The sequence below is a fragment of the Meleagris gallopavo genome, chromosome 6 (genome assembly GCF_905368555.1).
Source record: "Meleagris gallopavo chromosome 6, MGAL_WU_HG_1.1, whole genome shotgun sequence".
In the NCBI taxonomy this organism is placed as follows: domain Eukaryota; kingdom Metazoa; phylum Chordata; class Aves; order Galliformes; family Phasianidae; genus Meleagris; species Meleagris gallopavo.
The window spans coordinates 24,847,761-24,864,395 of record NC_139409.1 but is presented as its reverse complement, the minus strand read 5'-3'; the positions used below and the strand labels follow the sequence as shown (position 1 = coordinate 24,864,395).

The following is a 16,635-nucleotide window of genomic DNA, read 5'->3' as shown; positions in this document are numbered from 1 at the left end:
TAAAAAACATCTGTGTTTAGTACACAGTTATTCTGTAAATAAATCTGCAATGAAGTGATTGAAGGTTTATTTCTTACTTTTTAGCAACTATGCATAAAATATTGAGCTATAAAATGCTTACAAAACTAAATTACAGGAAGTGAATAGAACAGTTAGCTACTGAACAAACAGTGGGTCAAACAGTAGCTCGAATTCTAGTAGTGAGTATGACTGTGACCTTCACATGCACCATTGGCAGAAAGCAATTTTGTTTACATTTTTACATCCACATAAAAGTGTAAGATGGTACTGCTACAAAATGAAACTTTTTTGTAAGTCCCAAGGAAGAATAACTAAGCTCTCCCAAGGTCACATGTAGCCTGAAATGGAGCAAGGCTTTCTCAGTTCTAGTACCAGCACATTTTGCCCAGAACTGGTGGTGCTGGTTATCTATTTTCATTTACCACTTGAAGAGTCTTTGTATTTTAAGATGGAGAAGTTAGAAATGAGGTATTGTTTCCTTTACCCACTAGCTGCTTCTGCGAACCAATCACTAATTATATCTGGAGCTGCTATAGCAAGTTACTTGTTTCAGCTGTACAGATTAAATGTCTATCCATTGGTGGTGTGAAAAAAAATTTTATTTTAAAATTTATTTTAAATTTTATTTTAAAATAAATAAATCATCTCTTCTGGACAAACAGCACTATGATGTCTATACTTTCACAATTTAGGAAATAACAAAAACTATATATGGTTTAGTACAACCTGTATGCTTAAGTATTTAAATAGCAGCTCTTTTTCTATTCTATATACACCAGGTGTAGCTAGCTGCCATTTTTAATTAAAAAAAAAAAAATAATCCATCTGTTACTACATACCATTATTTTTGCTCTCTCTTAGCACCTCAAGACAAAATATTTCTTACAAGTCTGGTCTGTAACCACAGTACAGTCAGCTCTGTAATAAGGACAATACAAACAACTGAATTCTTCTAGCCATTCTATGTAACACTTCAAGCTTTTCCAGAGTATAACGTAAAATAAATAAATTTATAGAATAACACCATTTTGGAGAGCATTTACTGCCACACAGAGTGCCTAGGAGGGCACATGTGTCTATAAATTATAGGTGGTTCTTGTAGCAATGCCTGTGATTAAGGTTACCTGAAACTTCCCGTAATAAGACCTTTCTTCAGTTGCTTATAAAAGTTTGCTGAACTTTAACCACTTGAAGTAAAATTTTCACTGTGAGGTATCTGCCTCAGTATTTGTTTAACCTTTTTGGAAAGTTCCACACAAAATGGTTTAGAGAACAAGATTACAGGAAAATATACCTTGCTTTGATAAAACAGTTCTTCTTTTAGAAATCCTAATGTTAGCTTTTTCGAGAATAGAAAACCTTTGAAAAGTGGTAAGGCATGTCCCTTTTGCCAGGTATATAATTTTTTACGGTTCCTGAAATGTTCATTCAAAGTTAGTCTAGTTTTCTAGTTTCATGGGAGTTTTTTCCTCTTTTTTTTTTTTTTAATCACAAGTCTTAACTATTATTTTTCAGAAACACTTCAGATTTTAGAGCTAAAATCACTAATATGCCTTACATGTTCCAGCTCCCAGTTTTGTTCGTGTGGAATAACGTTTACACGTTCTAGCTCACAAAACAATGTGTTTGTTCAAGTCAATAGAACTAGATGCACTGAGCTACTATAAACCTGCAACTCTTGTTCCTGATGTCATAACCCAATTAAGGAGATGCTGAAGCCTAATTCTCCAGTTTTCTTACTGACGTTTCCTGCCTCAGAGGCACTGAAGATGACACTGAGACTAGATGTATAGAGAGCACAGTGTTTTGAAGAAATATATTTATGGGCAGTGATAGATACAAATACATGGACAGTTTCCTAGACGTACTTAGTTAGCTGTGCCATAGGAGAGGTTTGTTAAACTGCATTTAAGTCTGATTTTTGCTTTATAAAGAGGAAGCATTCAGGCAAGCAAATTATAAACAAGAAAGTACAATACTGCTTAAGCTTAATATTACCAATTTTAGCAGATTCTCCAGGTTAGATTCAAAACGAGCCTGAAACTGCTGCAATTAGGTACTTACTTTCTCTGTCTCAGGGACATGTTTAAATTCCTAATCTGGAATTAGATACCCATATAATCTCACTGGAAGAAGATTTCTGAAAGCACGATTTACAGAAGCTACTATACAATCCAAACTAAGCAACCTCAGGAAGATGAGAAATTAACACTTTCTGTCATTTCCTAGCCATGGAACACTCCTAGAGTTAGGCACCTTATCCTGCTATTGCTAATATGCCCAACAGACAGAGCAGGCAATGTAATTTCAGCTTTCTGGCTCAAGCATTTCTTTTGCATCCAAACAAAGCTTTTTTCTAACATGAGTTCTCAAAATCTGAAGTGGCTCTGCAACAAATGAAATCCTATGCATGAGGACGAAGGGCAAGAAAAAGACTTAATGGAAGTGCTTCAGAACTTACCTATAAGCAGATCCTGTTTCCTGAGTGTATTAAGCCAAGCATAACGTAATTTACAAATAAAATCAAGAAAATCTCCCATCTTATTCTACTAAATAGTGGTTGAAGTGTAGCAAGTGCGAGTGTAGAGTTCATATTCCTAAATCAGAGAATGAAACTGAATCTCCCAAACCCATAATGAAACCTTTAGCCAGTGGGCTGATGATTAAAATAGGAGTGAGAATAAAGAAAAGCATCCTGTGATCCTCCTATCCCCTTTATAAAACTCAGGTAAACTATAAGATCCAACTGAAGCCACTTTTTGATAGCCAGTACTCTTTTTGCTTTCACATTGTTGTAAGAATTAAGATAACTAAAGAAGTTACAGCATTTTAGGCTGTTATAGTGATGGCATTTAAGCTCAAAAATAACCCAGAAGTCTATTCCAGCTTATATTAATTCTACCATAAATAATATTTGAATGTGAAGTGCGTTCATTAATATGGGAGTAGAGCTTAGCTGCATGTTGTTAGTGTCTTGCAGCTGTGGTATTTCAGAGCGTGACTGAAGGTGTCAGTTGAGCTCAGAATGATCAAACAAGAAAGCTATGGCCTGGCATATCAGCCACAGAAAAGATACTGCATATTGAGGACATCCACATGCAAAAATGTCCAAAGATGATATTCAGAGTGTCATGAACAGAAATCACCATACTAATGAAAACAGGAGCTTGAGTGCATGGTAATGGGAATTATGAAGTTTATGAAGTAGTTCATGAATTAAAGCTAGAAGCTGTGACAGAGAAAGACAACAACAATGAGAAACAAAGAATAATATTAGTAAGAGAAGGTTTCTGCAGTCATTTTCTTAGACCTTGAACATTTGTGGGATTTCATTGCTGTGCTTGGTGGCAGTAATATTGTCTAAGCACAAGAAAACCCTAACTGAAGTTTTCAGCCTTGATCCAAAGCTGTGACCAAAGTCAAAATGTTAGGTTTGTGTGTAACCTTGTCTCAGTCATTAAATGTTGTGTAAATGATTCTTAAATAGCCTGGTAGAAATAAGCATTTAAAGAGCCAAGCTTGTGCAAGCTCAGCAATTTGGACTGAATGATTTAGTTTTTGTTGATTTCTTTGATTTCTCAGAAGGAAATTGAGCTAGGATTGCCATTTGATTACTGTACTGATTTCAATGCAACTTCAGTGACTCATTCATATTTTAAAACCAACAGTGTTTTATTAAAGATGAACATTCTGTTCATCTTTTTGAGAGCTAATAACACACATTTTCTACCATTCTCAACAAGTCCTCTAGTAAAAATGGAGGTGAACAAAGTAAAAAAGCTAATTAAATAGATTGAGCAATGCAATTTTTGTTTTTAAAGGTAGCTCTCATATCATGTTTATTTGTCATGAAACCAAAACAAACAAGGAAAAAAAAGCACAACCTCAAGTTTATATTTATAACCACTGGAGGTCACTTTTATGCTGGCATTCCTGCTAGGATTTCTCTGTCTATGCAGTGATACATTTAACATCCATAAATAAACCCGAAATTACTTTTGTTGTCAAAGATTGCTATCTCAATTAAAAAGATTGTTGAGGTTGTTTTCCATTAGGCCATCTTTATGACAGCGTTTGTTTCCGAAATACACACACACAAGACGTTAGAAGTTAGGATAAATTTATCAATGTAATTTCAGTAGAAACAAATTTCCCTTCCCACAGGGCATATTTATTGGAATCTGACTGTAGCTGGTCACATTATTAATAGCAAACAATTTATTTGATTAATTGACCCTACATTTCTGTTCCTGAAATAACCTCTGCTATTTTGATTTCTGTTGGGTTTTTTGTTGTTGTTGTTTTTGTTTTATTTTATGCATGAGCATTCTGTGAGTGTTTTCAGCATATTTTATGCTGGAGCTTGCTTGGGAGCTGTTTGTTTCATCTAATCGCAGTGGTTATTGTTTTACAGGATATGGTGTGACGTGAGTCTTCACTTACTATTGTCTTTGTTCCCTACTTGACTTTGCCACTTAAGTGCAGTACTAGTAACACTTCTGATGCGGTTACTGAATATCTAGCATTATGTTTGAACCTCTGACCATCTAAGAGATGTACAGTCCTTAGAGAAAGTCCTTAGGTTACTATTCTTTGGGAGAAAAATATTTACATAGACATACGTTGAAAAAATATACAAAAATAAAAAGGATGACAATACAGGAGAATTGAAAGGTTCTAAAGAGTGTGAACTTCTATAGCTGGATCATCATGCTATTATCCCAACAAATGTCAAGCTGTTTTTCTGTGAAACGTTTTCCATCACAGAGGGATCCTTCATGCTTTACTCCAACCACATAATCAGCTGCAGCTAAAGTAAGGAAAAAAGAGAAGCGTGGAGCATGGCCCATAGGATGTGCAAGTACATCTCTATGAAATTAGAATTATAGGATGTATAAGCAACTAATTTGCTATTTAAAAAGTTATTAGCATAAATCTACTGTAAATAGCCTTTTCTAAGCAGGCAGAAAAAAGAATTATTCTTCATATTTTTACAGACTGAGATGCCAAAAAAAAAAAAAAAAAAAAAAGAAAAAGGCAAAATGTAGATGTAGTAGCTAAAATTCCCCCCAAAAATCCTTGAATTTAGGAATTCATCTTAAATCAATCATGCAATGTGGACCATACTCAAACAGGTGTAAGTGTCAGTATTGTCTTGGACTCAATCTAATTTCTCCATTAGTATGCAGAGTTGGAGTGAAAATTAAACTTTCATAGTGACACCCTACAAGCACTGCACTCCCACCAATGTACAAGTTTTCTTGACAAACACATGAGCCCATATGCCTCTCACTTCCTGTAGTGTTTTGAAGTTCAAGAGATTAACAACTTTGCATGAGGAACAGAAGTGTATGCAGCTTTAGGGGATGTAAAATACGTGAGCAAACTTGAGTCAGGGACATGTCCAGATATCTGAATTTTAGCCTGAATAACCAGGCTAGCGAAGTCACAGCTCCACCTGTTGAGCTAAAGCAAATCATCCACCCATAACATTTAGCAACATAGGTTTTTTTCATTTTTTTCTCTTTTTTGCTAGACAGAGATCAATAACACTCTTCTATTTGGCTAAAACAAAACCTAAATGTTTAGGAACAAACCACTTAGTCATTATTCTAAGTGAAGGAATGCTGTAGCCACTGAGCAATTCTGCCAAAGCATAAAAGGACTTGAATGTAAAGGAAGAATTTAATGGCAGACCAAAGACAGGATCCCAGTCTTCTTGATAAATTTACTAAAGCATATCACAATGAGAGAAACAGTGTTAGAAATGAAAGAGTATAGAAGCCATTCAGCTCCTTCTGACTACACAGGAAATTAACTTGTTCAGACCAAAGACGATGAATATTACTAGCAAAAAACTTGCATCATCATAGACATACATAGATGTTCATTTATATTTCTTAAAATGCTTATTTCTTTCTTCTATGCTAGTTATAAATAGCCACTGCAAACAAAGAAACTCAAACTATAATGTAACAAAATATCATGCTCAACCACCTTATAAAAATGGAAATCAAGAAAAGGACACTATTTTATGACCAGAGTATTCAATGGCAAAGTTCTCACAAGTCTGAACAGTGTGAGCAGTAAACACGCAGTATTTTTGTGGAAGAAAATATAACGGTAATTTTTTTTATTATTATTAATATGATTGTCAATTCAAGTACAATTTTTTCTGAAAGGGGAAAAAACTGCACTAGTCTGTGAAAAAACATATCAATAGCAGTTAGACTTCAAATCTAGAGCATAGATATAATACTGCATACAGGCCACACATGGTCAGCTTCTTCAGATATGCTACCATTTACATATCTTTGTAATTTTAGAAAACAGTAAGTGGTGCTTGAAGACTCCAAAAACACATTTACTGAAAAGAAAATTGAATAATCTATCTGAAAAGCCTACTTTGGATTTCATTTCAAAGATAAAAATGTTTCCCAGGCTATACACAAGTTGAATTAGTAGAATAAATCATATCTCACAATTTCTAAAATTCAGAATTAGGTAGAAAAAAATATATTATTCAACAACAATGAATAATTTTTATTATCAAATAGCTTATTATCCAATAATTATTGTGAAAAATAATAAAGGAAATATTTTTAGGGTAAGGGATGATAGGTAGTGTAATATTTGCCTATAAGCACAATCCTGTAATAGATCCAGAGTAGACCAGATGTAAATGATTACGCTGTAGGATTCATAAAAAACATAGATGCATGATCTTTTCTGGCACAGGAGAAGGAAAAATTATATCCTAAAAGCAGAAAATTAAAAACAAAAAAAAAAAAACAAAACAAAACTTATTGCATTCACTTTCTTATGATCCTTGTTCAGTAAAATACTGAAGCCCATGTAAGCAATTCTCCTTTCTTTATTTAAACTTGCGTTTCATAAAAAGCAGTCGCAAAGCACTGGCATCTACTCTAAAGTGTCAGATGCAACCCCACAATTTCAGAATATTCCATTCATTGTGCAGAATAAAAGAAGCAGTCGCACCTCCTCTAACCTACTTAGTCACACATTTCCATATTCATTTGGATTGCATTACGCTGAAAGACTGAACCATATCATTACAATCTGCTAAGCCACCCAATAACTTTTTCAAGGCTTACATTCTGCTCTAGTTAGCAAATATTAACTACATTAAAGATACAAACATAAGCCGCGTTCTGATACCTTTATGATTCTGTGGAATAGTGTATTATTACAGTGACTGTTACTATCTGAGCCAGAAGAGCTACTCACAGAGTACACATCAAGAGAAGAGTACCCCACCACTTGATTAACTGTAAAGAAGTTGAAAATACAGCAGCTGGTTCACACAGAGCACTGTTTTATCAAAGGCCAGATGATGTTGTTCCTTACTCACACCAAATGACTGCTCAGTGAAGTGGTTTCACTGAGTTAAGAATATCCTTTGTACACATAACTGCTAAAATCCTATTTATTTATATTTATAATTCAGATATAAGTAGGTAGTATTACTAAAGGGTCATATTCTTGTACTTCTGCTTGCAACATGTATTACTCTACCATCTACTGCAAACAGTCCAATGAAGACAGTTGAACTGTTTATGAAAGCAGAGATAAGAAATAAGTAGGTATATAAAATTGTGTGTCTTGTTAAAGCAGTATGTATTACAGATGAAGGCAGGATGGAGTCCATCTTTATTAGTAGTCAAGGTTTTGGCATTTATTGTCCATATCTTTGTATTCATATTCCTGCTTATTTTTCTGATCTTTGAAAACCCATGCTCTTAGCAATTGTCACCCATATAGCTACAAAAACATTGCTATGTTTTACCTAGCACTGTTCACAAAAAAACTCAATGTGCAAAACATTTCCAGAGTAAGCTTTAAGAAAGCACTCTGTATGCAATACAGAGTAGCTGCAGTAAGTGAGAACAGAAATTACTCTAAATTAGAGTCAAATTACCAAGTAACATTCTGATTTTAAACAGACCAATATTTCACAATATTGCTATCGATTGTGCAACAATTGTGAGGGCACAGCTTTAATATTATTTTTATTTTAAGCCCATATCTTCTTCTGAAAGACTTCAAATGCTATGGATGAGATTGCAAATATAATAAAAGCAGTCCATTAATTTTATATAAGTAATTTTATGTACCTGAAGGTCTATGACAACATTCCTTGACAAAATAGCTTAACAGAAGAATTTTTCTTCTGAAGTTCAATCAAGAATGATTTATAAAAATATTATGGTACAGGTGGTCTGAACTTTCCATAACAGAAATTCCATTAGTAACAATTTTTGAAGTGCTGTCAATTATGCTTTCAATTTGAAGAGGCACCTGAATAATAACAACCAATCCTCAGTGATAGAAATGATATACTTAATCTTGAAAAGGAGACAGAATCTATACTCCTACTGAGTCTGCTGATCCCAGGGACCCTGTCCCAGCAATCATCTAATTTTAAGGAAATGCACAAAGAAATAGCATAGGTGTATTTTACTTAGTAGTTTTTCAAAAGTTCGGCAAAAAGCAGAGTGATTAAAAGCTCACACAAAAAGAAACAACTGGGCTGTACACACAAAGAAACACCTGGGCTGCACACATAAAGAAACAACCAGGCTCTTCATTCTTTAGATTTATTTGCAGTAAATGATCCTGGATTAGAAAATGAGATTTGAGGAAAATAGGGCACTTGTATCATTATCATTTGGTAGTCACTCAGAAAGCAAACTAAGCCTCGTTTCGTCCCTTTCCACAAACTGCAGATGTGGAAAAAGCACATTATTTTTCCGTGCATTGATGCACTGGTCAACCTGTCATCTAAGTGATGAAACAGCTAACAGAACAAGTGATACCTCAGAGGACATCAGCAAAACCAACATGGGAATGGACAAGACAGAGACCAACTAGCAAACGAATCCTTTTAAATCAGACACAGGGGACAAGAAGAAAACATTACTGAATGCCCCTTGGAGAGGCAGAGACAGGGCATCTGTAGAGTTGGATGCAGCATGCAAGGCAGTTGAACGTTCCTGAGACATTTGTCACTAGGTGTACCGCAAGACACTGACATTAATGAGGGTGGCATTTGGAAGATAAAAGCAATATCTCTGAAGCAGACAATACAGTTTCCAGGCACCACTCATGGGAACACGGTTTAATGAAAACAGACTGGAAAATGATCACATCCAGCGAAAGTACCCCCATCACTACTGATATTCATGGGAGAATATGGATCAAGAATAAATGGCTTTGAGTTTTGTCTGTGAGGTTGGTGGAGATTGTGGGTTGTTTATCCTCATAGCCCAGTCAATTCCTATCACATTTCTTTATTGAAGGGCTCTCCATCAGTCATCCACTTATACCTTCCTTGTCAACTGTCAGTATTTCATTGACAAGTGCTTTTCAGGCAGCAGACCTCTAGAGGACAGCTCTGTCAATAGTGAGTGGGGATTTACAGGAGTGGAGGATCTTGTGTGTGATTACCTCCTCGTGAAAGCAAGTAGAGAGCTGGAATATACCCCAGCCCTGGCTGTCTGAACAAAAGCAAGTGGAGTGAGCCAATCTGGCTGTCCCTTGAGGTTGTCTCAGAGCACCATTGCCCTGAAAGTAATGTCAACTCTTGGCTATGCAAGAGAGCTTTTTCCACTACAACCCATAAGATGGGAATTGTTGGTAGTAATTAATCATTTCTTACTCACACTTCAGTGTCAGTCATGTCCCATAGCCCATTTTGATTCCGATGCTTTCAGATGTCCCTGATCTTCCTCAAAAAGAAGAGGAAGCAGTGCTATGGGATGGCATAGGGCAAACCCAAGCATCACAGAACAATCTTCCCAACCCCAGAGGCATCCCACTGGGGATCTTAGATAATTAAACTCAAAATCTCATCCCTATTCCCCAACCCACTCAAGCATTACCCCTCTAATCAGCATATCTCAAGAAAATAAAGAGGCTGTTTTGCCGTTAAAGGAAAGCCAGTCCACAGCAACAGGAAATACATTGACCTTCTTGTTCACCCATCCACTTCTTCCTTCAGGAAAAGTGATGCAGGCAACAAACCCCCAGGTCCAGAGTGGATTTCGATTACGGTCTGTCCAGCACTGGCTCGAAATACTGACTGGCTCGGGACAGGGTGCCTGTGACGGAGGAGTTTCCAGGGGCCGACTTGCTCCCCGGCTGCACACAGCGAGCGGTGCCGGCGGGGCTCCGTGGCGGGAGGGAAGAGGGGTGGCTCTGGGCGCTGTCCGCGGTGCTGACGCCGCAGCCTGCCGGTCCCGGAGCTCTCCAAGGTTCTGAGTGGCAGGGCCGCGGAGCCCGTGCGGCTGGGGGCGGCCGAAAGGGTGCGCCAGCCTCCGGAGGCGGCTGGACCAGGCGAGGCAGCCGCAGAGCAGAGCATTGCAAGTCATCCTTGCCTCGATCCATCTGAAAACCCCAGTCTCCTCCCCTCACAGCCTTCCTCAACTTGAAACATTCAAAGCCTCCAACAGAGAGAAAACAAAAAGAAAACCACTTTTTAAAAAAATCACGTGGACTAATTGTCCACTAACGAACGTTTTGCACACGGATCCAATAATAAGGAAGAGGGAGGGAACCAAAATTAACTCGAAACGGGATAAGGACAAACTCTTTCTTTTTCCTGTTTAGTGTTGCATGCTGGTGGCTCAGATCCACGCATAAAGATGCCCATGATCTCGTCCTGTTGCAGAGTGTCAAGAACCTCCCGGCTGTCCTTCAAAACCTTCTCTTTCTCTCTCCACTTCAACTTGGGCTGTGGTAGAATAAAACTGACTGAATTCCTCCTTTAATCACAAACAAGACTATCAAGACAGATTCTGGGAAAGAAACTGTTACTAAGCAGCGACCGGTGTCATAGTTAAAATAGAAGAGAAAAGCCTCTCACAAAGTCAATTCTTATGTAGATGAGGCGACATAAGAGCTTTTCTCTCTCTTAGCGAGCTTAGTGAATTTCTAATTTGACCAAAAAAGCCCTAGAGGAATGAGGAAGAAAGGGTGGGAATATTGGGACTGCCAGTCATAATAAATATTGGCGTGCTCTGGATTGTCGCCTAGAAATACACTGAAAATTAGGAGATCCAACACCACTGTCTCAGCCGAGTTATTTTTCTTGACCTTCAGCTTTGTCCACCCAGGCTGAACAAACTCCCTGAAATGAGCATCACCCCTTCTCTCTGCAAGAAGCACAAGGGAACGAGAAGCAGTTTCCCCACCAAAGGAAGGACACTCTCAGAAGTTTAAAATACAGCCAGAAAAAACGTAGGGTTAAACAATAAACTAGGAAAAGTGCTGTCCTGTGGAACAGAGAGCAGTTTCCACTGCATTGAGAACCCGCCAATATATATCATATCAATAAAAAGGAGCTCTTCGAAAGCTTGCATAGTAATTGAGATTGGAGATCTTTTTTGATATGGGTTGGCATTTCCTCATATCAATCTGACAGAGCCAACTCAGGAAATTGCTGGTAATATTCATCTGGGGAGCAGTTTCATTAAACGTAATTCATTCGACTTTCACAATAAATTGAGTGACATCCTTACAGCAGAACCTTTTTATCCTTGATGAAGTGCTTGCCAGCCTTTGGTTTTCCACTTTATTGTCACATTCCTTAAAGCAGAATCGTCAACATGTCAATCTGCTGCATGAAAAAAAATGCTAAAGCTGTATTTACAAAGCACCCAGGAGGTGGTTTAATGCTGACTTATAAGAAGAGCGAGTTGAGAGTTAAACTATCTGATAAATCACAGCATAACTTCACCCAAGCCCAATCGAGAGAACAGAAGCCAATCCTGGAGAGGAAAGGATGGCTCACACATTCATTTTCTCCAAGTGCTGGCTATTCTGAGCAATTGGTTTCTTAACCTGCTTCACCGCACTTTCCAAGACGACTGGGAAATTGGCTTTTTGTTAATTAAAATGGCGGTTTAGAGATGCAGGGATGTATTAATGGGCTTAAAATGGATACCTCTAAGTACCAACTTGGAAGTTTTGGCTATTCAAAGGGGAGGGGATACTGGATTCTATTCAGGTGCCTCCCTGAAAGGTGAAAACTACTCGGAGCTACCTTCTCCAGAGATGAAAATAGCATGTACTAAGCAGCAGGAAAATAAATTTCAGTGCAGAGGAAACCCTGCTTAAGCTCCTAGGACGGTTCTTGTGGTTGGGAATGAAGGAAGTGTGCAAAAAGAACAAAATAAAAAAATGTATCACTGTATGCCTAACAGAAAACTAGAGAACAGAGAAGTTTACTTCACCAGGTGCAAGTGATTCGAGACCGATTTCTACTCCCGTGCCCCATCTTCCGAAAGGGTAACTATTTCCCCTACACCACTGAAAATGTGTCCCAAACTCCTTTAGAGAGGGGGGAGCGGGACTGTCTCAGGAACATGACAACTTCCCAGCACAAAAAGACACTTCTCTCCCCCAGCCCCCTCCAAGCGCTCTCCCCCCTCCACACTTCGGACGACAAATTGAAAAATGCAAAAAATCGCTTGTTTGGATAAAAAGCAATAGCCGAATGCTTTCAGCACCGAATGCCTCTGAGAAAATACTGTGGGTGGTGATTATGACAGGACAATACCTTCCCTCTCTTTTGTTTTGTGGGGTTTTTTTGTTTTGTTTTGTTTTCTTTTCTTTTATCTTCGCTGTTTGTAGAGCTGTTTTTTTTTTTTTTCTCCTCCCACATCAAAGTAGGATGCAATCAGCAACTATCTTAAAAAACGGAAAAAAAAAAATCAACTTATCTTCGCAGCACGTGATATCTCTCCACGTTCTCCATAGCTTTCATTAACCGGGGTGAAATGACCGCAAACATTGCGACACAGAGCGAAATTAAATGTACACAAACTGCGGAGCCTCCAACCCCCCGCTTACCACCTCAGCAAACATCGCACCGAGTGTGCCACTGCTGAGAACAATTGGAAAAAGCTCTTCTTCGTTACATTTTTGCAGGAGCCCCGCTCGGCTGTCGGAAGGCCTCCAATCGGTGTGGAACGGACCTGAAAATCCCACCGACACGAGAGGAGGTTCGCAGGCTTTTTGCAGATACCTCTGCCAACGCCGTCGCCCTGTAAAACGCTGAGCCCAGGAGAAGCTCCCCCGCGGAGCAACCTCCTCGCAGCCCACGTCGGGGGTGCGTGTGGGGGTGGGGGGAATCATGATTTGCCCTTGTTCCGTTTAAGTGCTTCACGGAGGAAAATCTCCCTACCAGACAACGCTTGCGTCGAGCCTAATTGACAAACCCGCTGCTCCGGGCAGGGAGCAGGCAGAGAGCAGGATGGATGATCCCAGCAGAAGAAGCGCGAGCTACTGTTCCTTCCTCGCAAGGGCTGGGAGGCTGTCCCCGGTGCCTGCGGTGTGGCAGAGCCGGGAGCGCGGCGGGGCCCGCAGGCAGCGGGCGGTGCGGGATGTCGCGCTGCGGGCGGCAGACGGGGCCAGCGCTGCCCCTGCCGGGAACCCGCCGGGCCCCGCTCGCACCGAGTGGTTCCGTGCAGCCTGTGGGAACGGTCTGCCTCGGCCTTTCGGCCCGTTCCGGAAATGGCCCGCCGAGAAACAAGTGGCTGGGAGCTTTGGCGGATTTTCCAGCAGGTTTGCTGTGCTTTGTAGTCGCTTCTGCAGCACGTTGTTTCTACCCCGGAAAGAAGAAAGTAAGGAAGAAGGAAATAAAAGCTGGGAAAGACAAGTTGGAGTTTTGTTTTGCTGTGGTGTCAGACAGAAAATTCACCATCAGCTAAGTGGGAATTAAACGAGAAGGTTTCAATGAAAGGAATAGTGTAGGACTCCGGTGTCCTTATGCACAGACAGAAATGAAACCCAAAAAGGAGAAAAAGTCTCCAGTCTCCGAGTGGGTTTTTCTCTCTAAATATTTGTATGCTTCTTCAATGACAGTTTTGAACTGGGCGCAGCACTGAGAGCTGAGAAAATATTACTCATTAGAATACCAACAAGATGCTTCAGAAAGGACAGCGAGGTGTCTCGGGGTAAATCCATCCGAGTGTGGTATTTTGAACACTTTGTGCAGCTCTCTAAATCTGAAGGAACAAAATCACTGCGGCCCGTGGAGATTAACTCCTAATTCTACCGCATAAATGCAGAGCCACCCATTTAGGCCAAAGGCAGCGAGCTCCCCGTGCAAATCAAATGTAATATTTGCACTACTATTCTGTAGCTCAGAACAAGGAGAAAATACATGTCTTGCACAGGCTACTTAATGTTCTTATCAATAAGCATAATACAGCCAAGCAAAATTCCCACTCATTGCGGTCAGCCGTGACCTCTATAAATCCCAGGCAATAAGGCGGAATGGCATACAGCTCTATTAAAAGGAGGGAGGGAAAGCAGAAGCACTTCTCTTTTTTTTTTTTTTTTTTTTTTTTTTTTTTTTTTTTTCCCTAAGATTTCATTAGGAAAAGGTTGAACGGTGGAAGAAGAGCAGAGCAGTTCGCCAAGTCGGGGGGGTCACACAGCAGCAGTGCTGTAACGGGGAGGCTCGGGGCGTTCGCTGAATGCCGCCGGATTCGGGAGGGGGGGACGGCTGTCCTCTCGCCCACAGACGGTCCTGCCACAAACTCGGTGGGAAGCTGATTTGCATCGTCATTTCGTTTACCCTTCCTAACAGGTTGGGCTCCGGCAGTCTAATTCCGAACTGAGTCCAAGCAGAGGGACACCGGGAGATAACACCGAGCGCTGCTGCGTGGCGCTGCGGGTAGAACTCGGCGCTTCCACGCGATCACTTTATCACTGCGAGGGCCCAACGCGAACTTTCCGACTGACTCCTGAATGCAGAGAGGAGGGAGAGGGGCCGGCATCTCCGAGAAGGGACTGATTGAGAGAGGGAGAGGAGCCGATGGGACGGGGAAACACTCCGCACCCCCCTGGGTGTTCCGGCCGAGGAGCGCAACCCCCCCTCCTTTCCTTTTGCCTTTTATTCCCGATTTTTTTTTTCCATATTCTCATTGTTTCAAAGGAAACTAATATATGTATATATATATCGTCTCCTTTGCTCACTGATGCCAAGCCCGAAAAAAAAAAAGCATTCAGGTAATGAAGTCTGTAACTAAACGGTAATTGAATCAGCATAATTTGCACACTGAATGGTTTTCAAATGCTCCCAGTTTACAATTAAAGGAGAATTAATGCTCTTGTTGTTCAGACTGCGGCGCATTAGAATAAATCCAGTGCTGTTGTTGTAATGAGTCGAGAGCAGTTTAACTGCCAGCAAACACATTTAAAATTTAACACGACGTATCGATCTCGCTCCGGTTCTTTGATGGATTGTTCGCCGCGCGCTTTTTTCCCGGCTCTCCCCACCCCTCCGTCACACAACCGGCGGGAGGCGACGCCCGGGGAAGGAAGGCGCGGGACGGGCGCGGGCGCCGGAGCTGCGCGGCCGCGGAAGAAGAGCGCGCGGACCCGCCGAGCCCCGCGCCCGCCCGCGATTGGCCGCTCCCCGTCGGCTGCGCCGCGCAGCGCTGCACCGCAGCGCCCCCATGCGGCGCGGAAGCGCCAACGCAGGCAGACGGGGAGGGCCGCCGCCCCCGCCCCCGCCGCCCCGCAGCCGCCGCCGGAGCCGCGGCCGGAGCCTCCCGCACACGGGAGTCGGGGTGCTTCGGCGGCTACCTTTCCCTCCGCCCCAGTGATGAACTACCGCCCGGCGTTCACCCGCTGAAAGCACCGCAGGCAGCGGCGCGGGCTTCAGGGAGCAGCCTGCCTGGTTTCGTTCCTTGCGATTGCGAAGGGAGCGAAGTGTGCGCTAACGGAGATAACGCCTCTGTGTACCCGCGTTCCCCCGGGAATCCTAAAGGAGGTTCGCCACGGAACTCAGCGGCGCTTCACGCGGGGGCACTCGCTGTGCCGGCGCCGGGGCTGCCGAGAGATGGGGCACGAAGTTGCTCCGGTCCCGAGCCCGAACGGGAGCCTCGCGGCAGCCCCGCGGGCACCGGGCGCCCCGGCCCGGAGGTGGCACCGGGACCCCGCGCCCGCTGCCCCCCGGCTGCGCGGCCCTTCCCCGGGGACGAGAAGTTCCGGCCGTGCCCTCCGCTCCTCCGCCGGGAGCTGCCCGCAGAGCCCCGCGCCGCTCCAGCCCTGCCCGGCCGCGGGCTGCCGGCAGCTGCCGTGAGTTTGTTGGTTCTCCGGCGCTCCCCGCTGCCGGCCCGTGCACTCACCAAGTAGAGGGTGGGCTGCAGCAGGAGGACCGCGCACCAGTACACAGCCTGCATCCTCGCCGCTCAAACTTCCCCCGTGCTGCCTTCGCTGCCTCTTTGTTCCTCGCAGAACATAGATCCACCTGACATCCACTTTACGGAACAAGCGGAGCTCTCACCAGCCTAGACAAAAATGAAATTATAGACCTCATGACCACAAGACAACGTTAGGCTCGAGACAAGGGGGGATGAGAGGTGTGTAGGGAAGGGGGGGCGGGGGAGAAGAAGACGGGGTGTGTGGATGGGGGTGGAGGGAACGGAAAACGATTAAAATCTAATTAATCCGGCGGCAGAGCGAAGTGACCGCCCGGTCCGGGCTGGCTGCGGAGCGCCCGGCGGTTGCGCTCCCCGTGTCGGAGCCGGGCTGGGGAGCCCCGTAGTGCGGCCGGGACGGCCCGGGGGTGCCATCGCC

The 16,635-nt window shown here is 42.4% G+C and overlaps 1 protein-coding gene across 1 annotated transcript in view; it reads right to left on the bottom strand.

Moving 5' to 3' along the window:
- Window positions 1-16,313, bottom strand: part of NXPH1 (neurexophilin 1) — a 134,594-nt gene extending 118,281 nt beyond the window's left edge. The window contains exon 1 of the mRNA XM_085226965.1: window positions 16,185-16,313. Coding sequence (XP_085083091.1) covers window positions 16,185-16,238 — 54 coding nt within the window. The 5' untranslated portion in view covers window positions 16,239-16,313. The remainder of the gene's footprint in view (window positions 1-16,184) is intronic.
- Between the last annotated feature and the right edge of the window lie 322 nt (window positions 16,314-16,635).